Source organism: Pocillopora damicornis, chromosome 3 (genome assembly GCF_964200805.1).
Source record: "Pocillopora damicornis chromosome 3, jaPocDami1.2, whole genome shotgun sequence".
NCBI lineage: Eukaryota > Metazoa > Cnidaria > Anthozoa > Scleractinia > Pocilloporidae > Pocillopora > Pocillopora damicornis.
Window position 1 is genome coordinate 29,353,044 of NC_142672.1, and position 27,046 is coordinate 29,380,089.

Below are 27,046 nucleotides of genomic sequence, written 5' to 3' on the forward strand. Positions count from 1 at the left end.
CTAAATGGCGTCCAAGGAAGTTCTTCGAAAAACAAACAAACAGAAACAAAAATTAGGAGTATGGTTTAATTTCGTTCCGATAATGAAAGAGAGTTGTTATCTTGGCGCCTCGTGAGACTGAGCTTCTACAGAGATTTTTTGCACTCCTCCTTATGTTCATCGTGAATTCAAAAAATTTGAACATTCCGCCATGAATAGCCATGAAATTAAATTATTTTAAGCGCAAAGAAGAGCGCAATGTTTACAAAAATCATTTTGTGAGGTCTTATGAGATCGAAAAAGAAGATTTGAGTGTTTAAAAGACGAGATAGTGATTCGTTTTTGCACGCGAAGCCCTCAAATTCGTGCAATAATTTGCTGCTAAAAATGACGATTTCAACGGAATTTTATTATTTGTATTTTTCTCTGAAATAAAAAGATATTTTGCCAAAAAAAAGTATCCCGTGATTTTAGTTATAGTCTAGCCTATCTAACATTAAAATAAGAAAGAAATCAAACCACCCTTGCCGCGATATGTTTGATTTTTACAGACAAACGCTCTTAAGTACACGGTATGAACTAAGGATGGTAACAGTTGATCGGTTTAGCAGATAGTTTTGGCTCGAGAAGTCTTTAAAACGACTAATGTCTGTAGTTTAGACTGACTTGGTTTTTTATCCTCTGGCGTGTTTAGAAGTTTCCAGTACGCCTTAAAAAAGTTTTACTCCGAGAGAAACCACCCAACTGTTGTCAACCACTTCCTTTCTTACGTCTCTTCTGGAACGAAAATAACCTGTAATTAATGCGAAAAATTATTCGTTATAATTTAGTATAACCGCAACCCGTACCACACACACAAAAAAAAAATACCAACAAACTCCTCATGAGTTTTTGGATCACATGATTCGCCAGTTAACTTTTCGTTTACCAAAACATCTTATTTTTTGAACTATTGAAACAATGAGTTCAATGAGTAGGTGATATCCGTTGCATTTAGCCCTGACTGAGATTTCATAAATTCTTTAGTGTATTTACTTTGTCTCTTCGCAGAGTTTTTCAACGAAATAAATCCCTAATGTTTCCATATAGAACAGTTCCCTCACTTAGCAACTTGCAGACACGAGAAACAACGCCTATTGTTCTAAACTGGAAGTCATATCTGAACGAGGACCTCGTGGACGCGGAATATTAACTTTTTATTTTGAAACAGCCACATTGTTGAATATCACCTAAACTCACCCTTCTGAGTTTGCTGTAAAGACATAACCGCCGAATCTCAAGCGACACGACATGACTAGCATTTTAAGAAGTAAATATAGTCTATAGCAACTTTCTTATACCATTTATTCACGCGATGGAGATTTGTCTGGATTTGTAGCGCTTTTTTCCTCACGAAGACGTAACTGGCAGGAAATCTATTTCTATCGTCCAAGGTAGGATCTGACTAGAAGGTGAAAAATATCCAACAGAAACCTGCTTTTTATGTTACTAACTTCTAAGTTTGTGAATATTGTGCATATTCTGTGGATGCTACTTGTGCATATTGAGTTGTCTTGTACTCGTCCTATCAATTATTCATGTGACTTGTAGTGCTTCTTACTTTTTTTCTCTCATTTTTTTGGGTGAATTTAAGCAATCATTCGCCCGCTTTCTATTCAACAACACTGATGCTCAATCTCGGCTCGAACTGGCATTCTGAAGCTTAAGAGTGAAGGAGCAAATTGAAGATGGAAACTCCTTAAACCCATTTCTTATAAATTCCAGGAAGAATCTATAGAAATCGTTTTCGAGTGAAAGAGCAAATTGAAGATGGAAAATCCTTTAAACCCATTTCTTATAAATTCCTGGAAGAATCAAGAGGAATCGTTTTCTTTTCGTGGTTTTCTTTTGCTTATTGGCTTGCAGTAAATATATTATAGGAATTCAAATGTGTTTGCAAGAAAAATTGAAAGGAAATTCGGCCTAAGGACCGTATTTCATATCCTTGCGAGATTTGATCTTTGCTTCTCAAACTCATTTATAATTCATGCTGAGGAAACGAAGGAAATTACAACAGTGAAGGAAGCTTGGACATGTGATCTTAATTATCGTAGAAATTGGTGAACTTTTGCTTTGATTTCTCCAAGAATTACCAATGGTTTGAGAAGCTATATCAAACATTCGAAAGGGTGTTTCATCCGATATCCAAACACCTTGAAGGCGGTTAAAAAAAACTCGGCTGCGCCTCGTTTTTTCAACCATTTCTCGGTGTTTAGATATTGGATGAAACACTTTTCCTCGTGTTTGATATATTAATTCACATTTTTGTAAGATACCGCGGTTTCCTTGGTAATACCGGTCAAAATTATATCTGTCACTTTCTTCACTTGGTTTCACTTTTACATATGCAAATTTATTATTGACTCACTACTAATAAAAATATTCTTAGTAGCAGCACAATGCAGATTGTCTAATCAACAAACCTTTTTACAGTAAGCATAATATCAGAGATGGAAAATTTTGAAGATGGTGATAAATTAAATAACGATGTTATTGTTCCCGTTACATAAGGAAATTCGGACTGTTTTGGCCCCTCGCTCGTGACAAGACGAACAGTAAGGTTCACTGCGCATCATACAGTAGTTCACCGCCAGCATTATTACATATCGAAGGGTGGAACGACGCGTTTCTAGAAACCAATTCACCAGCCTAGTCCCAGTCCGCGCAGCTATTCTTAAATAGTTTGACTTTCGTGCAGGTTACGCAAATGAAAGTGTTCTCCCTAGTTCATAAGTGATTACAAGTAATCCATCACTAAATACTGTTTCGACGAATTCCCAAATGATCAGGTAACTGTCGACATTCATCGATCGAGCGCCTCGTATTTCTTATGTTATTCATTCCCATTCCCTAACTTAGGTTTCACCTTGGGGGGGGGGGGAGGGTACGGTTGCACTTAGACTAGTTCGGATGGAGGGCATGTGAGGGGGGAAGGGAGATGCGCTCTTGCCGCATTTTCTTCGGCCCCCTCCTTCTAGAATTTCTAGTTGCGTTCTGAATGTATTACGTTTGTAGTATTTATTTTAGAACCAGTGGCAATGACATGTATAATTAGATTTCGAGTCGTCCATTTCCACCCCTCGTTCTCTTCTTTTCGCTAATTTGAACAAACAAATATTTTTACGTAATTTATTTTAATACACTTTGGATATTTCAGGTCACTTGATTTCTTATTTAAAAAAAAAACAGGAAATGTGAATCATATACGAGAAAGAATAAACAAACTCATGATACAGTTATCTTAATTAGATTCCACAGGGTCTGAGTTCGTCAAATTAAAAGGATTCAAGGCTAAATTTCAACGGTGACTTCTGAAGTTGGTCATGAAGCCATCAGCACTTCGCTTTCACAGTTGACCAGAATTATCCCAACATATGGCAGTTCGTAGAAGGTTTCTTTCTTCTCGCAAGCTGAAAAGACTTGGGAAAGCTTTCATTTTATTTACTCTAGTAGGGTTCTTTATTTGGCGTTACATTTTGAAGTCTTCACAACAACGGTTAAGAAAAAACATCCAACCAGAAACTGGCATAAAAACTGTAAAGCCTCTAATGGGTGCAGTGAACGTTCATACATGGCGGAATTTGTGTGGCTTTGACGTCTCACAACTCAGAGAATCAATATTTTTCCCTTACTTTCCCGATGAACAGTTTGAAGTATTCATTACCGACTTTAAAATTCAAGACAACACAGAACACTATGGTCAACGCATTTTTGGCTTTTTATACCCACCCAGCAGTATGTCCTACCGTTTTGCCATAGCTTCTGATGATGCATCAGAATTTTGGCTTAGTTTTAGTGAAGATCCACGTGAAAAGGAATTGAGAGCAAAAGTGTTTTCAAAGAATGCTTCTGCTTGGACCACTGAAAATGTATTGGATAAATATCCAGATCAAATTTCGAAAACAGTGAACCTATTTAACGGCAAGAAATATTACTTCGAAATTCTTCACAAACAAGGCACCGAGAAAGGTTTTGTACAGTTGTATTGGAAGAGTGCTCTAGAGGATGATTTCAAACTGATAAATGCAAATTACATATCCACCTACCCAATCAAAATTCCAGTTCCTACAGAGAAAAAAGATGCCCTTCATATGTCTTTTTTAGGACAGCACCAACACGAACTAGCATTGAGGAAATCCAAAAAATTTAGAAAGGAATACTTGTCATTCTATTCTCTGCCATTCATTCCGAGAATAAGTTACTTACCCTCGTGCGAATACAAAAGCAGTTATCTGCTGCAGCAAGGAGTTCATACGTACGAAGGGGTGAAAGCGGTTCCTGAATCGATCGTATATCCTGAGGACGATACTGCAATGGGTGACCTAGGCTACCTAATATCTTGGCCAAATAAGGTTGCAAACAAGGATGTAATTCAAGCAGTTGTGGATAAGCTTATGACTTCTTTGAGACTGGGAACATCCAAGTAAGTTAATCATATATACAAAAGGTAAGTTTCTAAAGAAAATATCATGTTTTGTCGCTGGGAGAGGGGGGGGGGGCTGACAAAGGGCTGAAACTCGAAATGTTAGCTTAGAAGCTCAATACGATGGTCAGTTTACATTATAAACTCAATTAATATAACATAGGTATCTTACTACTAAATGTGGCAGTCAAAAGTAGCGTGATTTTTCGTGTACAGAGAGCTTTTACAATACCATCGATCCATTACGTTAAACTCAATTATCTGTCCACTTCCAAAATACAGCTTGAATACGTTTTCTTCTCTCCTGAAGACGACATTACCAGGATATAAAAGGTCTTTGCTTAATTACTATATGGGCTGAAACAACAAAAAGCTACAGCGACTGGTAAAAATAGTTGAGACAATATTTAATACCGATTCTTAATTCTTCTTTTATGTTTCTCTCTAATCTTGTAGCTTACTCTACCAGCCCTATCGGGCACGAACAAATAAATCTTGATGAAAAATGGGTACATGCCTCAGCATTCTATTCACTTCATCAAAGACTACATTTTTCTTTGCCAAAATGTTTATTGATAGTCTTTCTCTTGACTAATGAAATTCCATATTTCGTCAAATAATGGATTCTTGAGAACAGCTCCGTATCGAAGATTTTAGAATAGCATAGATAAGTTCAATTCTCTATTTTCATTTCCCGTTTATGTGTTGCATGTGATATTTATCTCTTCATTATATTAGTAAGTTTATTTAGAATTATTCGAAAGAAGAAACTTTGGTTTAGTTCTTGCGTCTCTACCTCTGTTCCATAAATTCCCAACAAGATACTGAATCTCCCTAGCAAAATCAGTAACAGTATTCGCGCAAGATTAGAAACATGTGTCTTGTCATGTGGGTTAGTGCCCATTGAATAACGCCCCTTAAAATTGAGTTTCAGTATCTTTGACTAATTCTCTATTGATCTGATTTAGAAACTATTTTCTAAAGAGAATCCACAAAATACTGCAGAGGACAGATCCAGTTTACGGAGATCGTTACTCTGTTGAGCTGGAGGTCGGTTTAGAGGGTACTAAACAGTCGTTTCGCCTATCAGAACACGTCTTTCAAGAAAAGGTCAATCACAGTTTGTGCTTCCAGGACGGTATGGCTTGGAATAAAGAGGCTAAAGTGTACTTCATAGTGTCTGTCAAGGACCAAGGAAAATGGGTTTATCACTTAATCAACGAGCTCACCATTGCTAGCTATTTGACCGCTGATACGAACTTTCATGTCATTATCGTTGACTTTGAGAGTAAAGATATAGATTTGCCAAAGGCGTTTGATACCTCTCTTCTTCGCAACAGACATACGATTATTTCGTTACAAGGTAAATTTTTCAAGACTTCGGCGTTAAACACAGCAGTTGAACATGTTCCAAGTGCGCAAGATTTACTGTTTCTGTTTGATCTCCATACTGACGTACCAGTAGATATGTTGGACAGCGTTCGCAAGGTGAGTCGGTTCGGATAATGTCATCAGCTCTTTCACTTCCAAGAACCTAACATCAATTCTCATAACTGCTGGTGACCTAGCTTGATCATATCAAATAGTGTCTACTAAATTAACCCTCGGACGTACAAAGGGGAAGGGATGAGAAGGGGGGTGGGGGGGGGGGGTGAGTGGAGGTGGACTCCTCTCGGGTTTTCTTAAAATTGTCTGAAGAGGATTTCATCTGAGTAACTTTCCCCTTCAGTAACTGTTTGTTTATCTTGGAGGAGTATTTGCTGTGAATTTGGTGGAATCAACTCAAAGATATAGAATATATTAAATGACAAATGAGGTGTGGTTTAAGGGTTGATATGACTACGAACGAACTAAATCTTCTAAGTTGAAAAGGGAAGTACAGTAAAGTTACCATTTATTTTTTGAGTATTATTTTCGATTTTACTCTTAAGTTTGATAGCTTTCGTTCTCTGACAAGACAAATATTGTAGTGGAAAAAGTGAAAAATCTAAAAAAAAACATGTTCGATAACGTCACTGACCCCAGCAGCTCCATTTTCCCATGATATTAACATAGACGACAAAAGTAGACGACATAACAAACTATCCATTATCCAATCATTTATTACGTAGCACAGTCAAAAGCATCATGATTCATCGAGTACAGAGAGCTTGTACAATACCATCGGTCCATCACGTTGGATGCAACTTGGTTATAAAATGAGTTGACTTGCTTTTTATTTCTGTTCCCATCTGGGAAAAGCGTTTCCTTGTTTGGCTGCCAACTTGACGTCTCAACCGCAATTAAAGCTATATATGTACGAGTTTCAGCTGGACTTGGATAAATCCCCTTTTCCAAACTAAGTTCGTCGCTTGAATCAGACTGTAAGGAACCTATTTTGCCCTCTAATGAGAGATATATATCGAGATATGTATATACTGAGATATATATCTCTCTACATGTGAGATATATACTGAGATATTGTGCGACCAACTCTAAATGAGAGATAGGGGCTCATCTATTTCTAAGATATGACTGCAAACAACATTTCGTATCGCAATTAATTTTATCGAAGAAAGGTCAGTCCAATACTTTTCCTGATACTCGTTTATTTTCAGAACACAATAGAGGGACGCTTTGTTTATGCGCCTGTAGTTGGTCGCTTAGATTGTGGTAGCACATACGTCGATCACAAAGGCTTCTGGGAGCTAAGCGGATATGGTTTTCTCAGTGTATACAAATCTGACTGGCAACGCTTTGGAGGTAGGTATATGTTATCAAAGTAGTTATACAGCAGGGACATAACGACGATTATAGCGCTTTGGAAATTAACAAAGTATGTTCTCAACAGCTTGAATTGAAAATATGAGTGAGTTCGCAGCTTTATTTAGTATTTTACGCAAAAATAATGAAAATTTGCACGCTAGGGCCTTTCCAAAGTTATATCAACAACTTCGCAAATAAACTTCATCCGGTTCAATACCGACCTCGTCACAATGTAACCCACCCACATCAGTGATCTCTATGACTATAAGACACGCAAAAATATTGATCAATAAAGAATGTAAACACAACTATTCATCGAGCTGCATTAACGAAGAAAAGTTTTCCTAAGCAAATGCTCCTCTTGCCAAAAAAAATGTTTCTCTCTCTATTAGAGAAAATAGACTTGCCGAGAGAAATGTGCACTCAATGCAAGTTTTCTATCAGAAAATCCCTTTTACCTTTTCTGCCAATGTTTATAACTCATTGCAAAGTCATGCTCGTGTCTTATTTATCTATTCATGTTAAGGAATGAACACTGCTCTCTATCAGTACAAGTGGGGTGGAGAAGACTGGGATCTACTAGACCGTATTCTCAACGCGAAGCTGGAAGTCGAGAGAGTCAAGCATCCGGGACTTTATCACCATTATCAAATCAAACAAAAGACATGGAACTAGAAGCACCGATGGTGCTTGTATGAAAGTTAACTAGTTTAAAAATGGATATCCTTTCTAGCTATTACCAAGTTTAGATATATTATACTTGATAAATCCGCTTTTATCAGGAATAGATATACGTCGGGTTCTGTGATTGTATTCAGTTGCGTTCGGTATATTTGACATGTGGATAGAATTATCTTTCGTATAAATCTCTTGTAGCCCAAATTCCTCTCGAATCCTTCCGAAACAACAAGCGAGGTATAGAGCAATTCATAAAAAGATGCTCAAAGGAGAAGGAATTATTAGAAAAAATATATATATATATATGTACAGAAGAAAGACATATTATATCCATTTGTTTTTCTCAGTCATAAGCTGCTCAAAATGTTTTTTCCTTTAGCTATTTTCCAACAATGGATGCTAATTTCTTTTCCTGATCTGAGCCGGACTTGTCACACATTTCAAATGACGCCATTTACACGACTCTTAGCTTGATCTCATTCAAGTGAACTGGGCTCCAAGAGACATATATATAGGGACTAAGTTTTTTAAAATTGCACAATGACGCCATGTTTTATGACGTCATGGTAAAGAAAATATCTGGTTGGTTCTTATGTTGATGTTTCATCACAGTATTAGTTACAATGTAATGCCATGATATGAAATTTTCCAATATTCCTACACTTTCCGTGGAAAGTTACGAGTAAAAGCATTCACACCTTAATTAATGGGTTCCTTGTGGTATATCAAACGTTAACACGGTATGTTATACGAACAATCGCGAGATCCGCTCCGATAGTACGCTTTGGAAACATAATAATTTGAGTCTCTGTTTTGTTTCACCATTTCAAAACTTATCGCTAAAGCCTTGGCGGAATTATCGACTTCCATCAAAATGTTAATTTTTCCTTGAGGAAAACGCGACTCTCCCCCTTTATTTGAAGAAGAGCGTTGCGTGACATCCTAAAGAACGGCGGTCAGGTAGCCTACAAAATGATCACACCTAGCTAGATAAGGCATAACCGTTTCTATGTCACGCAGTTAGTCCTACAAAGTCAGGGAATATTTAAGACCTATGCGCCTGAAGGTTGTCGAAGGTCTTTTGGTCGAAGGTTGTCGAAGAAATGGATGGATAACACGCTTATTAAAGAGTACAACGCGCGGTCAAAGCAATTTTTACGGTACGCTTTTAATTTATTCAACCTTTTTATTACTTTTTTACGTTACCACGCTATTTACTTCTGATTTCCTAGCTAGGAAAGTGTTGTCATCGTAATGAGTAATGTACAAATCGTCAGAATCCCAAAAGACCTGACCTAAAATATGTCATCCGGGCCTTACACGTAATTTATCGTTATATTGTTCTTTTTGCTAGTTAATTTTGTTTTAGATATTTTTTATATACTAAACTTAGACTACTTTAGATAAACTCTTATCACAATGCCGCATAAGTTGCTTGGAAATGTCATCAAACACATCAATCTTCGTATATTTTCAAAGTAAAATTGTTAAATGTACTACACAATCAATTCAGATACGGGTTACAGGTTCGACAACACAGTGTGTTAATTTTGTTTATTTATTCACTTATTCAACAAGCTAATTGATGCTTTACTTGCTAATTGATGCTTTACTTGTCCCGTTGTTTAACTCAGTTCTAGTTCTTGTTCTAGTGGCTTGTTCTAATTCCTCTTTTTGGAAAAGGAGAGTGGGGGGGGGGGGGGGTTCGTATTATGCAGAGATTTGGGATTAAGACTTATGATGAATGTGTCTTCTTACTCAAACAACTTTTTTCGTTTTATTAACGGATCAGCTTCTCACCACGTCTGGGATTCCGTTTGGGCAAATCCATAAAGAAAAGGTATGCAAATTATGGAGATATCATGATATTACTTTATAGACTTTTAAATGAATAACTTAATCAAAATGGACAAAGTCATTAAATTCCTATGAATGAAACGCACGGTATTTGGCGTGGGAAAAAGCGAAAAAGATATTAAACTATGTGTTGTAACAATCTCTTCACTACAAAGCTCACCACCTTACTCGTGCTATTGCCATTCGGGCTCTTAGAAAAATAGTCAAAATAATGATAAAAAAAACAAAACAAAACAAATAAGCGTTCGGGCTGTTTTTTTCGTAGTTTGACGAAACTATGAAGAACTAAATTTGAAATAGAAGAGCTCTTCACCTTGCAAACACCTAACAAATTAGCTTTAACTTTTCGAGCTTATAATCTGCGTAAAATATCTTAATATCCTTCAACTCCTGGTTTTGTTTGTTCTTCTTTGCTTGATGCCTGTATACCTTGCCAAATTATCAACATATTCTAATTTCAGCTAAAAACAATTTCCACATATCTTATTGTTGTGACGCGTTCAGGGAGGCCAGAGCAGAGAACTGTCCGCTTACTAGAGTGTGCCTCAGAAATCTTTCCCTAAACAAAACTGCTATGACTATAGTTGTTTGCAGATACTTTTCCTTCCATGAAAGCGATAAGCGTAATGATGACTAGTTTACACTGGCACTGCTTGTGCAGTTGAAATATACGTTTCTGCCAGGTCCACGTTAGAAGCTATATTTCGCGATACCGACACTCTTTCGGCTTCACTAGCAGTAGAATCCCGTAGTTGCAGTATACAAGCAAATGCGTTCTTGAACTGGGGGTTCATTATCCCGTAAATGAACGGATTCGTCATATTACTGCAGTAGACGAGGACGTAAGCCAGGTAATAAAATATTCGTGGACTTCTTGATCCGAAAACCTCTATGAAGCCAATTACTGACAGAGGGGTCCAACAAATCATGTAGACACAAACCACCACTAGCGATGTTTTCAAAACTTTGTTTTCGGTCTTGTCTTCGGTTTTGGTGGCGTTCGGTAAGGCTGCGTGCCCGTGTACACGACGTGCGCTCTCACGGACAGTTCTGTAAATCACAAAGTAGCAGCTGAATATGATTGTGGCTGGAATGAAGATTGTAGCAGCGCACAAAAATATGATGAATGATACATCATCCAAAGCCCAGACGCAGGTGCAATCGGAGAAATTGACATGATAGTCAATTTTTCCCCAGCCGTACAATTGCGGTGTGTTTACAGCAGTAGATGCGAACCAACAAAACGCAATAACCGCGTATGTTGCTTTCCTGTTGGAGAAGAACTTAATATACAGTTTGCGTTTGACGACCTTGAAGTAACGATTGATGGCAATTCCTGTCATTGTCAACAGTGACACAATTCCAAAAATGAGTTGTGTGACCCCAACCATCTGACAAAGCACGTGACCAAAGATCCATTTTCCATACCGAAGACTTACTATCCAAAATGGCATATGCAGCAACGCCATAAGAATATCGCTGAACGCCAGATTTTCAATCAACATATTCGTGATGGTGTCAAGTCTGCGATCGCGGTGAATGGCGTAAACAACCAAGGAATTTCCAATAAAGCTGATCAGACAGATCAACACAGCGAAGGCGACTTCAATCCCGATTTGGACATCGCTTCGTCCGAGGGGGTCAGCTGTGATTTCATTAGAGGAATTGCTTGTACTCATGTTTCTGTCGAAAAAAAAAATTGCTCGTTTTAGCGTTTTAGCATTGCATTGAGCAGATAAGTGATTTTCAATTAGCCTCAGTGTCACAAGCCAACTGGCGCCTTACTGACAGGGTCTATTCCATTCCTAGATAATTTAGGGGCTATTAAAACCAGTCCCTTACAAGAAACCCCAAAGATTATGTCAGGCAAGAGGTCAGACTAAATCATTTTGAGAAATAGATAATTCGAACATTTTCTTATCTACATTTAACTATCTTTATTTTGCAATCTAACTTTTGTTATAACAATGTTTCGTTTTAGAGTGTATATTTTTTCAGGACAGGATTGTATTCATTCAAATTCCATTGTTCGAGAGAGTCGCTCTGAGAGTAAGCGTTCTGGCACGCATGCGCACATTTCAAACCAGGACCATTACGTCTCTCGCTGATAGCAAGTCTTTTATGATTTTACTTTTTTTTTTTTTTTTGGACATTCATCAACTTTGAATTGATAGATGAATGTTTAACTCACCCGTAAACGAAGGAAAAAAGGTCTTGTTATGAATATTTCTTAGTTGTTTGTAATTTTAACAACAGCTTTTCTTTTTCTTTTTTTTTTTCCTTTATTCACTAAGCTAAACGTGACTTGGAACATCAAAAGCTAATCATTAAATCATTAAAATTGAAAAGGATAAATAACCCTAAGAAATAGCTTCCTTTTACGTCATAAAAGAATCAACTTAATTATATTTAATTCCACATCTGTTAGCAATTGCTTGGTCTGTGATGGTGATTTCGATATTCATTCGCACAACCATTCAGCGGTCACTCTTGCAAGTAGCCATAGCAAAAAGTTACCCTGATTGCAAACAAATGTAAGGGGTTAAGTGACAAAAATGGCGGAAATACAAAGGCCATAACGATAAAAAACGCAAAGAAACAGGAACACGCACAGAGTAGACTCGAGAAACGTTCTTCAAGCCATCATTAAAGGCTTTTAAGAATAGACTTTGAAAATAGATAAAAACAAATATATATATATATATATATATATATTTCTATTTTTTTTTACAATATTCCGTTTTATCTCGGCGGATCTCGAAACTTCAACTCTTCATATGAAATATGGTGATTATGTACGTCTATAAATTCCACTTGGTATTGAACGAAGTAATTTGCCCGCCGACGCAGCGTGACAGATTTTCCTTTTTTTCATTTTAATAATGTGCCGAACGTGCGTCTGAAGAGAAAAAGCAAATGAAACGGTAGCGGTAACGATAAATTTCCGCTATTTTTAGAAGAAATAAAAAAAATGTAATTGCACACCCACACGCACTCATTTGACTTTACTTGCCTAAGGTTGGTTTTTTAAATATTTCTAAGTAACTCTGAGACATTTTTTAAACATTGGTTATTAGTTTTCGGTCCCAAACCATAACACATTGGCGTTTTTAATCACCGAGGTCTTTTTTCTTTTTTTTTCTTGTGGTACCAGAATAAGAGATGCAAATTTAAAAAAAAAGCATGACACGTTTGCAAACTTGTTTGTCTACGAAAAAAAGTTTATGGCAAATGAGTCTTGGTTGTTTTGTAATTTTCCGACGCTGCTTTGGATATGCTTGAAAAAAGAAAAAAAAAATAAAAGTTCACGCTTTCAAACACATTCTGGCAAATTTCTAATCTTCAATTCCCTATTCCCCCCCCCTCCCCCCTCCAAGATGCACCTTGAAGCAAAGCCAACCTGTCTCGTTGTAAGGAAGAGATCAAGATCGAGTAAAGATTGGTTTTCTCATATATCACTTGCGTTATTTAGAATACAACGAACTTTAGGAAGCCATACTGTGATAAATGATTACAGTTTGCCCCTCTGACCAGCACATTACGAACAAACATCTGAGTTACCAAAAATTAATAGCAGCTTACTCACACTAAATTGCTTGTTGCGGTACTAACAAACTTCTCGTAGACCTCTTAGCGTATCGCTTTAAGTCCCAGTTCTTGCGAAATGGAATCAAAACGTTTTGCTCTCTTTGTCTTAAATAGTAGTGAATGTAAACTGTTACGAACACCGTCTAGCACCTTATTGGACTTCTATTATTAAATTTAGCACCCGTTTTTACATGTTAATCAAACTAGTACGTCAACGGGTAATGAATAAACGATTTGAAATCTAACCCTTGAGACTTATTAGAGTGTCAAGGTGTCAGTTGTATTGTTTGAATTAGCAAACCTACAATGTAGTGTTCTCTTTTATTCAGCTATTGCCACGTTCAACTGGCTTTTTGTAAGGAATAAAAAGCATCTTACAATGTATTGTTTTGAGACAACGATTATCTCCAGCCTGAATTCTAAGGGGAAAGAATTCTGGAGCTCACTCTGTTAAGATATATAAATTCAAATAGTTAAAAGAAAAAAAAGAAAAACTCATCTAGTCAATACTGAATATTGAAATCGACTAAATCCTCTGGGCTGTCTTGCGAAATTTGGAAAAAAGTCAGGAAGTTCTGTTAGATAACGAAATTAATATTTTATGCAAAGAACGTAGGAACTTGAGTTTGACTTTTTTCATAGATAAACTGGGAAAATTAAAATTGTGGATAGACGAAAACGACAGCACCTCTCCTTAAAAATATTTTGAAACAGCAAAATAAAAACTGTTTACTGAACTAACTTCGATATAGCTGAATGCCAAGGGCACAATGTCCTTCATTATAGCACAGGCATCCCAAGCTCACGTCTCAAGTAATTCATGAAAGCGTCACGCGTTGTGTGACATTGTGTTAGGTTACGAGAGGAAACGAATTTGAACACGTTACAAGGAATAATATGGAGAACAAAATATGGTCGATTTACAACGTTAAAAATTTCGAAATATGAACATTTTACACGTAGAATTAATAGAAGTTACTCACATCTTTTGTCTCCGTTGTGGTTTCTGGCGTTCTCTGCCGTTTTGCCTGGCCATTACTGTTACTCCTGATATTCGCTCTCATGAATTTAAATCGTTTGCTTTTTCTTGAGACGAAAACTTGGGACGCCTTTTATGATAACTGACGTTCCGTCCATTACGAAATTTATTCCCTCTGGTAAAACACCTTTGAATAATTATTCTTACATTTCACTTATCTTTGCTTGCCTGGCAATTATCATAGGAAATTTTTTACTATTCATGAGATCTTCTCTGATAAGATTCTTCTTCGTGATGTTTTCCATCGGGGGAAAGCTATTGCAAATGAGTGGATTATTCTAGAGAAAGTCAAAACCAACAAGCAACCATAATCGTTTTGTATGGGTGTCTCTAAGGTTTAATTTCACTCCTCGAGGGCACTAACAATTTATTTTATGGTATTTCAGTCTCACTTGATAACTTAAAAAGCAACTCAGTAGCTCAAAGGAAGGTCATTTTATATTGAAAATCCATTAGTAATTCTTAAATAACCGGCTTATTTACATCCCCAAGGAACTTTGCTTCCCCTACCTTCCCCTCTTGCAATTTTTCTTGACCCCACCTCACCTGTAAAGTTGAACTATTTCGCCATCACACCCGCACTACAAAAGTTTATCATTATTGTTTTAATACCATGATCATTTTTTCGCTTTTCTTGCAAAAAAAAGACAGGGTGTACGAAAGAGATTCTGAAATTCCTGTTCCTTGAGACAGCTCATAAATATTTCTGGGGAAAGATAGAATTTTACGGCCTTTCTTTGAAAAATAGAAATCTAGTTATATTTTTTCTGGATTAACATAATTTGATATTCACTAGCACAAAAGAACATCCTCTATTTAGTCTTGAATTAGGAAACTACCCAGGGAATAAAAAAACTTAAAAAATTCGCTAGAATTTCTAAAGAAAATAGATGATATTTTTTGAATAGGGGGAAATGAGGCTAAAATCAGCACCGATTGAATAGATCTTTTGAATGCAAAAAGTAACAACCAATAGACATCCACATCACCCCACTGTACAGTCACCTTCATCAAAAACAAGGAACAAAAAGGATCCAAAAGATAATTAGGTAAAAGGGCGAAAAAAGTTATTTTAGATAAAAGGCCCATCAATAACAATTTGCTTCAAAGGCTCTTCAACAATTACGAAGAATGACTCACGAATCGGTCAAAACAAAGCTGTAGGAGCACTTTTGTTTATGATACATCTTTCGAAAGCTTCACTTCCTGAAGTCGGAAATAAAAACTGCGGAATAACCCAGTGAGTGTGAAACCAATTATACACTTTCGCCTTGCGCAATTCAGAATACTTAACTACTTAAAAAAAATGTCTTATGGAAGTTATAGGAAACTCTGATAAGTCATGGATTCATTTTCTATTTCATACCTCTTTCCTTTCCACAACTATTCGGTGATATTTTCTAAGAGAAAAATCTTTTTAAAATTTTTGTAGCTTCTCCGCGATAGCTTTGAATCTAGTATCTTCCTCGCAGTTAGATATGGAAAATATATGAAAATGTAAATGTAAACATGTACTATGTGAGATTTAAATCTTGTTTTGTCCAGTAGAGGAATTATATTAATCCAGCTATAGCTCAGAAAATTTTTTGCTGCTTAAATGCAAGCGGTCCAGAATTGCTGCAATGGACCATCGATTTCATCGATCTAAATAGGTGTCCACTTTCTTCCTCTCATCAAAGTAGCTGCAACATCTCGCTCCGAAAAAAAACTAAATCCATTTATATATATATTTTTTTTACTTACCGGAGAGGAAATCTTGATAAGATTAGCGGATCAAAAGAGAAATAAAAATTCTAAAATGCCGCAAGATTTCCAGATAAAAAAATGGCGAGTAGAAACTGGGGAAGTTTGCATTTTGAGCATCATTACTGTTTGATTTTTTTCCATTTCTTTAACGATAATCCACAACGATATATAAAATCAAGTTCAACGAAGGGAAAGAGAAATCAATAGAGTTTTCGTGTTCAAGACTCATCCCAATCTATAATAATATAAAAAGCAACTCTAAAATTTATCAGTTGGTTTTCGTTTTGTACTTTACCACTGATACAAAATCTATGGCTTGTCAATGAGCAAAGCAACCAAGTATCCATTGCGAAAGATATGTATGCTTACCTTCAATTTCAGCCGTAGAATTCTTGATTCCCCTTTTCTTTCCACAAATATTTGAGGTAGCTCTTCCTTTCCCTCTTTAATATGTTGCAATCTGGATAAGCTGTTGAAATTTCAGAGAGAAAAAAATGAATAATATAGCAAATGATATTAGTTGTGTAAATAATTCGATAGTTTTCTTTGAGTGTATTTCCGACAACCGGAGCACGTTTTCCAATAAATTCTGAGAAGAGAGAATTGGAGAAACGTACCAAAAACATTAGAAAATACTTTTTTTCGTTTCAGTCATTTGCTCATTTAACGCTGCCACTCGAGGAAAGTGCATCTGTCTCTGACCACATGACTAAAATCCTCTCTACATCCGTCACGCTCGGAATAATCAAGTTTTCCCATGGCCCACACGTAGTTAAAAATCACTTGAGAGTGTTAATATAAGATTTACACACAATACTGCTATTTTAGGAAATAGAATTTTTTTTCATGTTTTTTTATTTATTAAAATGGTATAACCGACGAAAACGGCATTCTACATGAACATCAGTTGCAGACATAATTTCATACTTGTAACGCAGTGAAACAATCAGAGCATATAGGAACATTGTGGCACTCCAAGTTTCAGAAGGTTTTGTTTACCTTAATAGTTAGATTATGATAACAAATTGGTCACTTTCTAGAGTTAGCATCCTGAGTGATCATGCTGCGAAAATAGAATCTTTAGCATGTGGAAATATTCAAGATTTCTGCTCTGTTTGCTATTGGTAAGTTTAAGTGGGACTTTAACGACAACAGCAAACTCTTAACCTACACGCTCTTCCTGAAATAGTTTTATAAACGCAAATAAAAAAGATCACAAATTAGTCGTTTATTTACGACTGATGTAAATATCTGCGTTCAGACAGATATTCCATGGTAGGGAAAAATCATACTTTAACCCTCTGTTTTTTCTTTTTGTTTTTTGTTTTTTGTTTTTTTTTTCTTCCCTGCTCCTGTAGCATTAAAACGAAATCTCAGGTCTTCCTCTTTAAAAAACCCTAACATCTTAAATCTGGATTGAGAGAGAGCAAATCATATTTACATCGTCTCAAAAAACCTTTGCTTGGCAACAGCAGTGTATGGTTTAACTTCAGTTCCATCAAATAGGTTGCAAAGAAGCCTTGCTAAAACATTAAAGCACTGTTTTATAAAATAAACATGAAGAACAGTGAGGAAAAAAAATTACATTGCGAGAACCGTCGGTGGAAAGCGTTACAGACGGAGAGAAATAACCCTCCATGAACAAATGCGTGTAAAACTAAAATCTCAAATGAAATCTTATCTCCGAATAGCTTAGAAATTTAGATGAACGATAAAATTTTGTAGATGAGTTTTCTTATGATTAAAATAAGATAAAGAATACATTCAAACCCTCCAAAAACAATAAAGCTTACCAAATAATAAGTACCAACAAGACAAATCGGAAATAGCTGACAGTTAAACCACTTCACATCAACAGTTTCGCTTACTTAATCCCATAAATTTAAATACAGCCATCTTTGCGGGTGTCGTATTGTCCTAATTTGGTACATTTTTAGCATTTCCATGGTAATTCTTACGCTCTTGGCGCTACCATTCCGGATTATTACTTTTAATGGAATAAATTTCTATTCAAAAAAGTTAGACTTGATATTCAGGACTCACCGATCTGAGGAAATTGGCATCAATGCAACTTAAAGCTTTTCTTCGCATGCTGACAGGAGCAGCCATAAACTAGTAATTTTTTTTCTCTTCTTCTAGTCGAAAAATTTCGGTGAGAAAACGCTATCTCAACTAACTTTTATACTGTCAGTGGAAAAAAGCAGACTTTTTTAATTACCTCAAGGTGCCAAAAACGATATAATAAATTGGTCATCCAGTACTACAATATTTTAATATTGGCTGGTCAGTCCAAATTTTCATGTACACAGTACGGAATTAATTAAAGCCGTTAAAGATATTGTAAACAGGAGGCTTAGGTTTACATGATACTCAGTGAACTGGACCTTCTGAACACACGAGCGGTGAGCCTCTGACAGACCAGCCGGCGGTAAACACTGTGAAGAGGCGACTTAGCGACTGATGTTTTATCCTTTCACCATTTTTGCCGCAATGATTTAAAAGCCGACCTGTAGCTTATAGGCTGCTAACTCGGTGTTAATTGATTTTTTAATTCCATCTTTAAATATATTTTTTCTTGGTTTTGAAAATTTTAAGGACAAGAGCGATTGTTCCAATCGTTTTACTAATTAATTTCTAATAACATAAATCAATGTTTTTTCCCGATTGCTTTTATGTCGTACATCACGAAACAAAACAACTCCAACACATATTTCATCGCAGTATTTGTGAGAAAAAAATTTTCCCCCGCAAAATGCAATTATTTTTTTTAATTCTAAAGTTGTCATTTCAATTATTTACCTCAAAACACAAAAATGCCGAGAAAATAAATTCATACTTTGAAATCATAAGGGAGCCTCAAAAGGACTTCTTTTTAAAAATCACAACTGTGTTTCGTTGATGAATTAAAAACAAAAATACAAACACCTTATTTGGAACTTGGCTTCATTTCGTGCAACCCTCTAAGCCGGTACCTATTTTGAGTGCCATCCTCGAGTTTCAATTTTAGGATTCCGTGACTTCATCCTAAACTCAAGGCAACTCGTGGATTTTTTCTTTACCGATAATTCTCCAAGGCTAAAAAGAAAGTTACTTAGTACTAATTATTAGACTGTTAGTACTTACTCTAACAAGTTTCTTTCAACGTTGATTTCAGGCAAGACTGAAGTCTATCAAAGCCTAGTAGGTGTTATTTGCTCACAAACTTCAACGCTATGCCATAGTAATTTTCAAGGGATGAAATAGAAAAAAAAACTTCGTAAATATTGCGCAGTTACTGTTTTTGGGAACTCGATGGTAAATATTGGTCTTCTGGCGCGTAAAATAACCGCAGTCTAGGGGATTAGTTAAAAATGATCCCTTTGGTTAAAAAAAGAAAAAAAAACGTTTTCGTTTTTGCTGAACTCAAGTACGCCTATAGGTGTTTAGTCACATTTGAATTAAGTTCATTTGAGTTGCATCTTTAGTATCGATATCCACATTCAATGGACCAGTAGAAAGTAATTCAGCTCAGGGAATAGAAACCAAAGATAACGCTATTATCCGAAAGGCGGTAATCACTGATTGTGTAGGGTAAGAGGAATTTTGCTCCATTGATGATAACTAATTGCTTTTTGGGGGGGCATGATATAACCGTAGATAGTGGGCACTGTCTGATTGGTCAACCCACTTTCCAACCCTATGTTATATACGCCTACAAGATTCCTATGTCACGAAGACAAGAGTCAACTGAAGTTTGAAAATAAACTGCTTTTATTCTACACCTTTGAAGGAAAAAAAATTGCTTGGTGAAAAATTATCATCTTACTGAAATGATTGATAAAAATTGCAAACATGATATCACGTCGTAAGTATCAGGCTGTTTTCCCATAGCAAAGGTAAATAAGATCAGCCAAATTTCGAAACTTCTGAAAAAGATAATGAAAATTCCACTTTCTTTGCCTTAGGCAACATGTGCCGTCGAATTGATTCGGCATTTCATTCAAGAATGTTCTTTCTAACAACGCAAGGAAATCACAGTGACTACTTTTATCAACAAAGCTTCGTAATTTTGATAATTCAGGAGTTCGTGACTTTACGGCTTTCCTCAGGGCTAGGAATCCTTGTACAATACCGTAGTTTGTATGACAAATGATAACATTATGATGGTTCAGTTGTTTTTATAAGGATGATAATTTTCTGACTGGCCAAAAACGTACTGTAAATTTTCGATATTAGTGCCTGGGACGTCACCGAGCTGCGGGTTATACAATAATCGTGAAAAGGACACTCAAGGTCATGGGTAATCCTGTCATGTATGACCGCGGTGCATGATTTCTAAGGGTAATTAAGTAAAGTTCGCGGGCTTTGTGTTGCTTTTCTTACAATGTATAATGAAACAATTATTAGATTTGGTTTTTGTGATCCGGGTCGGCTGATAACCCCTACCTCGATCTTACACTAAATATCACAAAAACTTCAGCCAGTAATGGTTCATTATTATCGTTATAACTATGGTTAGGTCTCTCAAGTGGGCATCGATATTAAGTTTTTCATTTGTGCGCCAGAGTTATCAACGACACTTTTTCAGAAAATTCATCCAAGGATATGTTCCTCTGGCCAATTTCAAATTCCTTTGGTATAACAGTTATGGTGTTCTCCGGCAAACTTCGACTTTACATCTTCTTTTTATCATTATTTACAGGACAAGGCTTTCTCTTAGAAAAAATTTTTCTTATTTTCCAAATACTTCAGACTTTCCTAGGTAACCTGCCAGTTTGAGTTAATTTTTGGAAAATCAAAAGTTGGTTTAAACATGTAAATGATAACACTGTAAGGAGTGGTCAATCAACACCTTGCTTACCATATCTGGACTGGCCAATATCAAACCGATTTTTGCCCCTTAAAATATCGTAACCCTTCCTTTTCACGTTTTTCCGGTGACAGGCTTACGGTGCAATTATTTATATTTTCTTCCATTTTTTCTGTCATGATTGATCGTACATGACTTACTGCAAAGTTTTTCTTTGGTTCACGTTCAACACAAAAAGGAACCTGTCAATTGTTTGCATAACCACTCTAATTTTCACAGAACTTTCAGCTTTTTTATGTCACAGGTTTCCATGTCTAGAATGTTATTTAAACACATTTTGCCAGTCTAACATGATTTCTTGAGACTGTTTCTAACCCTTTCTGCTTCTGACTACAGAAAAGTTGTTTTCTGACATACCACTTACTGCCAGATTGAAAAAATCGGCCTTTATCACATTTTAGAACTTACGTAAGATGTCGATTTAACTATGGCCGAAGTCCATTTATGTCAGCAAGAGTCAAAAGTAGACTAGTGCTTTGAAGACTAGAGTTACGTTCAATTCACCGATGGCAATGGTAAAGACTGATGTAGCAACTGTTTGGGCCTGTCAAAAACTTTTGCAGGTGTAAGAGTAAAACACTGCTGAACAACCTGGCTATTGAGGTAGAGCAAAAACGGGTTGGAGAGCGTAATTAAAAGCGGCCATGTTCTTATATCAATAAACTTAAAAAACTAGAAGACACCATTTTTCAACACTGACCACCAAATAAGGGTTCCACAGAGAAACTCTTTGGATTCCGCGTTCCCCTTCGCAAATTCGTGACTTGCGTAATCCTTCCTCAGCCCTGTTAACTCATTCTCTTTTTGGTTGGACACCCGTGACAAATTCATTAAAGAGATCTTCTCGTCTATTTCATTAATATTATTTGCATCCTGCAGGTTTCCTAGTTTTCCCAATTTACATTATGACTTGGTCGCTTTGTTAAATACTGTACATCGTTTAAAACCGTAATTCAAATAAGTATACTTTCTCCTTAAGATTGAATCTTATGTAAGAATTCTCGTCACCTTCAGGAATATTTGGAGTACTTTTTTTTTTAAATATTTTGAATCTTTCTCCCTGGCTCATGTTCTTCAATAATCAACAAAGGTATCTTGCGTAAAACCTTGTTTTCAAAGTGAAGCAATTGTGACTGACCTGTAACGTGAGCTAGTTGTTGACTGACCTTGGCAACGGTTTCGATCATTGAGTGAGAATAAAGTTTTCTTCGACTTTGAGTCTCGGTGAAGACAGAGGTTTTTTCGCTTCGTAATTATGAGGGCATTCTGCTCATAAACTTCAATATATCCAATTAAACTTTTCTTTTTTGAGAATGTGACAACTGTGGTTTTTAAAAGAGCAAAAAAAAAAAAAAGGAAGTACTTGAAATATTGCATCAATACTAATTTTGAGCACTATAAAGCATATGTTGTTTGTCTGGTGCACTAAATGGATTACGAACACCTTGCGCAACGATTTTTGATAATGACATTGCACGAGAAAAATTTAGAGCATTCACAGCATATTGTCATTGCAAAGAAAGTTAAATGGAAAAATGATCGATTTTGCCATAACATATCATCATGTGATGGGCAAGATAAAAGTATACGATTGTTTCAAAAAGTAACATGAATGAAATGAATGAAGAACTGAACATAAGACGTTTCTTTTCGAAGTTAAACCCTTTGTCTAAATTGCGTAACATTATTTAATGAAGAAACCCTTATTGGTAATGGTATCAAAAGTAATGACAATAATGAAAAATAATAATGATAATAGTGATTCTAATAAAATATTATAGTAATGATGATGTAAATGACGTTAATAAAATCTTCTCATTTCGACATCGACGAAAGATTTTAGATGCCTGCGTCGAAGGCTATTACATAACGCTGGCAAAGAAAGCTCATCCCTAAGCCACTAAACAACAATTTTCTTGAGTAGAATTTCCCTGAGTACAATTGCGATGTCCACAGACCTTTCCATGACGACCCCTTATGGCATTATGACTTCATTAGTATCATTGTTTCCTTTCCATATTCTTCATGTTCAAAATCCTGCATGTCAGTTTTTGATACTAGGTTTATAAAGGTAATAACTTTCGTATTTTTTTTCAATCCTTTTTGTCTCATGTTTGTGAGTAAGCCGAGTTATTAACATGAAGGGCTGACCAAACACATTGGAAAGAACTTGTTTGTGATACCTGAAGTGGTTAAAATCAGATTGATTCAAACCAGCAGAAGTTCTTTTCGCGTTTTTAACGGTCTCCGCGGCACAAATATCTATATACTTACTAACGTTGGCTCGCATAAATATTTTCTGATCCTCCGTTGAGAAAATAGATTTTGTATGATATCTGCATTGTTTTCATCTTAAACTTTACCTTCGGATACCTATTAATTAAATCTTTGAAATGTTTCAAGTCACCAAACATCAGTCAAATTCCAGTTGGCATGCCCAATGTGAAAATTACGGCACAAATCCCTTTAACTAAAACCATTCTCCGAACTATTTTTACATTCTATGTTGCTTCTTACCACACTGATTTCGTTCTGTCCATCAACAGAATTAAGAAGCTGTACGCACACATATAAAAAATACTGTAGTCAAGATACTCTCGTGTTTCAGAGTGAAGCTAAGGGCGTACCGTAAAACGCTATAGGTGAATTGTCTATAACTGTTTGCAAATGAAATGAACAGTTTACCTTCATTGAAATCGTCTTTATAAATGTTAGTTTTGCAAAAAATAATTGGGAAGTTCACATCATTATATGGTCTCTTGATGAACCTTAAAAATGATTTTTTGGAAGTTTAAGTATTTTGAGGCTATTTTGTATCAGGAACGTTGCAAGTGAAGAATTTCAAGGAACCCCATAAATTTCTATCTTATAAAAAGGTTTCAAAAGACAGGGACGTGAGAGGAGCGCAAATTGTAGATATTCTTAGGCGTTTGAATTGCACATACACCTGAGTCATTAGGGTGATTTGACAAATTCAATTTGAGATTTAGAGTATTTATGAAGGAGGAGGGGTGGGAGGGGGGGCGACCTCATTCTCTCATTTTCATCGATAACTGAACAATGCCTTCTTTGAGAATATTGTCACAACTTTTCAGGTTTTTCTAAAACTGCGAAACTACGTTGTTGCATATGTTGTCAACTTTGTTTGAGCTCCCTCGACGAACTCGTCCAGCTCACGATCATCAAGTCAGGCAAAGCGCAGAACAGCCTACGAGCAGCCGTACCCTCCCCTCCGTTACACCGTGGCGGGGGGAGGGTACGGCTACACGTACGCTAAGTGCTGAAGTTCTTTTTTCTTTTTCTCTTCCTTTTTTCCTTTTCTCCAAAAAGCTAAGGGGGGAGGGGGGGGGGAAGATAGCAAAACCCTAAATTAAAACTTGGCAAATTGTTCTCCATTTCTAAAGTTCGTTATGTTAACTTGAAATTTTTACTCGAGTATCGCGAAAGCTTTAAGTTTGAAATGTTTTCAAATTGTTCCGACAAACACAAAAAGCGTGACGTCACAACTGATTGACATACGCTCTTCTGAATTCACCGGTTGAACAATGAGAGCACGCTTACTATCTCAATTATTCCATAATTGAGATAGTAAGCGAAACAGGCTTGTAGGGATGAAAGTATAGTCTCTGTTCTTTTCCCTATCTCAGTATAAATATATTTGTGTGTGTGTGTGTGTGTGTATTGAGACAAGGAAAAAAACAAAGAGACTACACTTTCATCCCTAAATGCCTGTCTCGCGATTACTCGCTCATCAGGGTGAAATCCCTAATGAGTGAGTAATCACGAAACAGGCTAGTAGGAATGAAAGTGTAGTCTCTTTGTTTTTTCCCTGTCTCAATACATATCGCGCTCTACTTCTTCGTATCTGGCATTGTACTACGGAAAAATCGAAACACAGACTTCCTATGTATGTGTATATATGTATATGTAATGAAATCGTCATCGCTACTGTTTTCTTATATTATAAATCCTGAACTTAAAAAAAAGGAAATAAAATATAACTATAGCAATAATGATTATCATTATTATTATTATTATTGTTATGAAACTATCATTATCTTACTTTTTTTCTAGTGTCTGAGGCAAATGGATTTGCCATCTTGTTATCTCTTTGATTAATATTCTGTGCGTCAGGCGGCTTTGTGCTTTGCTTAGTTTATACTGCGGTGAGGCGGTCTCACACGTTCTTATCCAACCTTAACGAAGAAGGTATTTTGATTCATATTTTCCCAATTTTTTTCGGTGCGTTTTCCTTGAATGGCAGTTTTTTTTTCTTAAGCTTTTAATTGCAAGAGGGACAGCTATTTCGCATAAGCTGATCAACTTTGCCGTACTGCCCGCGATACAGATAACGGATTACCACGTTTTCATCTTGTTTGTAAATGGAATGTTTCCATGTCCATCTTAATTTGTTTTTTTGTTCCAACCACCTAATATGTAAATAAATTTCGACGTATCAATCTTTCATCATTTCGCATTTCACAATTAATGGGTAAAAGTGTTCGATGAAGCTTTGAGAGCGTTTTTCGTATTCACAATTATCTCGCTAATATGCAGAAAACCATGAACCAATCAATTTAGATTAGATATACTCAAAAAAATATGATATAAATTTGTTTAAATAACCATGTTTTTTTTTGTGATTTGTGGGATATTTCTCAGCTGTTTTAATTTATTCTACCGTAACATTCTACTGAAATATTGCTGAATAGAGATTTGATAAACACAATTCAAAACCATTGAAAACAAATTTTCTATGGATAAACATTGTGCAAGGTCTTTTTAATCTTTCATTTTCTTAAATCCTTTGTGTTGTTGCGGTCAGGCAAAGTGTCAAAATTTCATGGTATGAAAATCGTAGTCTTATTTACCCAATATTAATTTTTTCAAGTTTTTCTTTTGAACATCATTGATTTAGAAATATACTCCCACGCACCCTGAATTGGCTTAGTAAATCCTGTCGAATATTTCTCTGACTCCTCGTATTTTCCTCGCACTAACTACGGTATAAAAGCTTTCAGAAAAATGTTTCTTTTGATCAAAGTTTTAAAGATTTCAATAGTATCGATTTGATAATTTAATCTTGTGTAAAAGATCGTCGCTTCCACACGCGAATCACAAACCAGTTACCTAGACCATACATTTCCTTAAAATTCTCCATTGCCAATTCGAAATTCACTCAGATACATTGAGCTTGTTAGTATATATATTCGGATATGGTAAACTAAAAACAAATCTTAATTCATTAACCCTACAGGAAACTGTTAAGAAAACATCTCTTTCTTATACTATAAAAAACAATTATCTTATTGAACTACTATCTTGCATAAATTCCGAACAAAAACACTATTTGCGTAAACTTTTAAACTCAAATTACCCTGGTGGTACCAAATATATTAGAAAAAAAAGGGAAATTTTGAAATAGTGGAGAATCAGTACACAATGCATAAAAGCACTTATATACATTTTCCTTCTAAAAATTATTTTTATGTTGAATGATAGAGGAGCAAGTGTAGAAAGCTGTCCTGTTTTGATGAGAATTGCTTAATGTGTTTCCTCTTCCTAATTTATTTTTTGTCAAGGGGAGTTTGATATTTTGATCTCCCAGTTGGCTTCGAAATCAGTATGTATATTGAAAAAGAGGCAAAGAAAAAAGAAAAACGCCTGATATTAATCGTCATCCGAAAACGTGTTCTTAAATAAATTCAAATGCTACGAAATGATTTACCGTTTCTAGAAGTTTCAAAATTACTCGTGGATTTGCAGTAGAAAGCTACAGATAATGTTTGACATAAAAGACAAAATTTTGCGAGGAAAGGAACTATTATCTGAAAAATAATATAAGTGAGTTCTTGCAACACTAGCAATGCCAAGTTGATGGAACATGAGTCTACCGCTGTGGATCACACATGTTTAGTTCACCTTGATCTGGAAAAAGGGACTTACCTTTTACATTTGATTTGCTGCCCTTGATGCGCGTACTCTTGTTTGATCGAAACTCTGATTTTTCTTGAAAAGCCTCCCGATTTCTCAAAGAAAAGTCTTTATGGCGTAAACGTCCCTGTTGTATGATACTTGGTACGAATAATGCGCCCCTACCTAC

The 27,046-nt window shown here is 35.9% G+C and overlaps 2 protein-coding genes across 10 annotated transcripts; one reads left to right on the top strand and one right to left on the bottom strand.

Moving 5' to 3' along the window:
- The first annotated feature begins 1,140 nt into the window (after window positions 1-1,140).
- On the top strand, window positions 1,141-9,957 carry LOC113669909 (beta-1,4-N-acetylgalactosaminyltransferase 3). 2 transcript variants are annotated; one of them, XM_027185997.2, is made up of 5 exons: window positions 1,141-1,412; window positions 3,268-4,441; window positions 5,410-5,929; window positions 7,039-7,183; window positions 7,713-9,957. In XM_027185997.2, the coding sequence occupies exons 2-5, from the start codon at window positions 3,393-3,395 to the stop codon at window positions 7,859-7,861; spliced, it is 1,863 nt and encodes a 620-aa protein (XP_027041798.2). In that variant the 5' UTR covers window positions 1,141-1,412; window positions 3,268-3,392; the 3' UTR covers window positions 7,862-9,957. The 2 variants fall into 2 exon arrangements, with proteins under 2 accessions (XP_027041798.2, XP_089055351.1); XM_089199225.1 differs by having other exon boundaries at window positions 1,305-1,430; window positions 7,713-9,802.
- LOC113669910 (melanopsin) lies at window positions 9,017-27,046 on the bottom strand. 8 transcript variants are annotated; one of them, XM_027185998.2, is made up of 3 exons: window positions 26,890-27,046; window positions 16,464-16,563; window positions 9,017-11,404 (listed from the first exon to the last, which is right to left on the bottom strand). In XM_027185998.2, the coding sequence occupies exon 3, from the start codon at window positions 11,398-11,400 to the stop codon at window positions 10,360-10,362; it is 1,041 nt and encodes a 346-aa protein (XP_027041799.2). In that variant the 5' UTR covers window positions 11,401-11,404; window positions 16,464-16,563; window positions 26,890-27,046; the 3' UTR covers window positions 9,017-10,359. The 8 variants fall into 8 exon arrangements, with proteins under 8 accessions (XP_027041799.2, XP_089055356.1, XP_089055353.1 ...); XM_089199230.1 differs by lacking the exon at window positions 26,890-27,046 and adding an exon at window positions 22,082-22,190; XM_089199227.1 differs by lacking the exon at window positions 26,890-27,046 and adding an exon at window positions 19,218-19,325.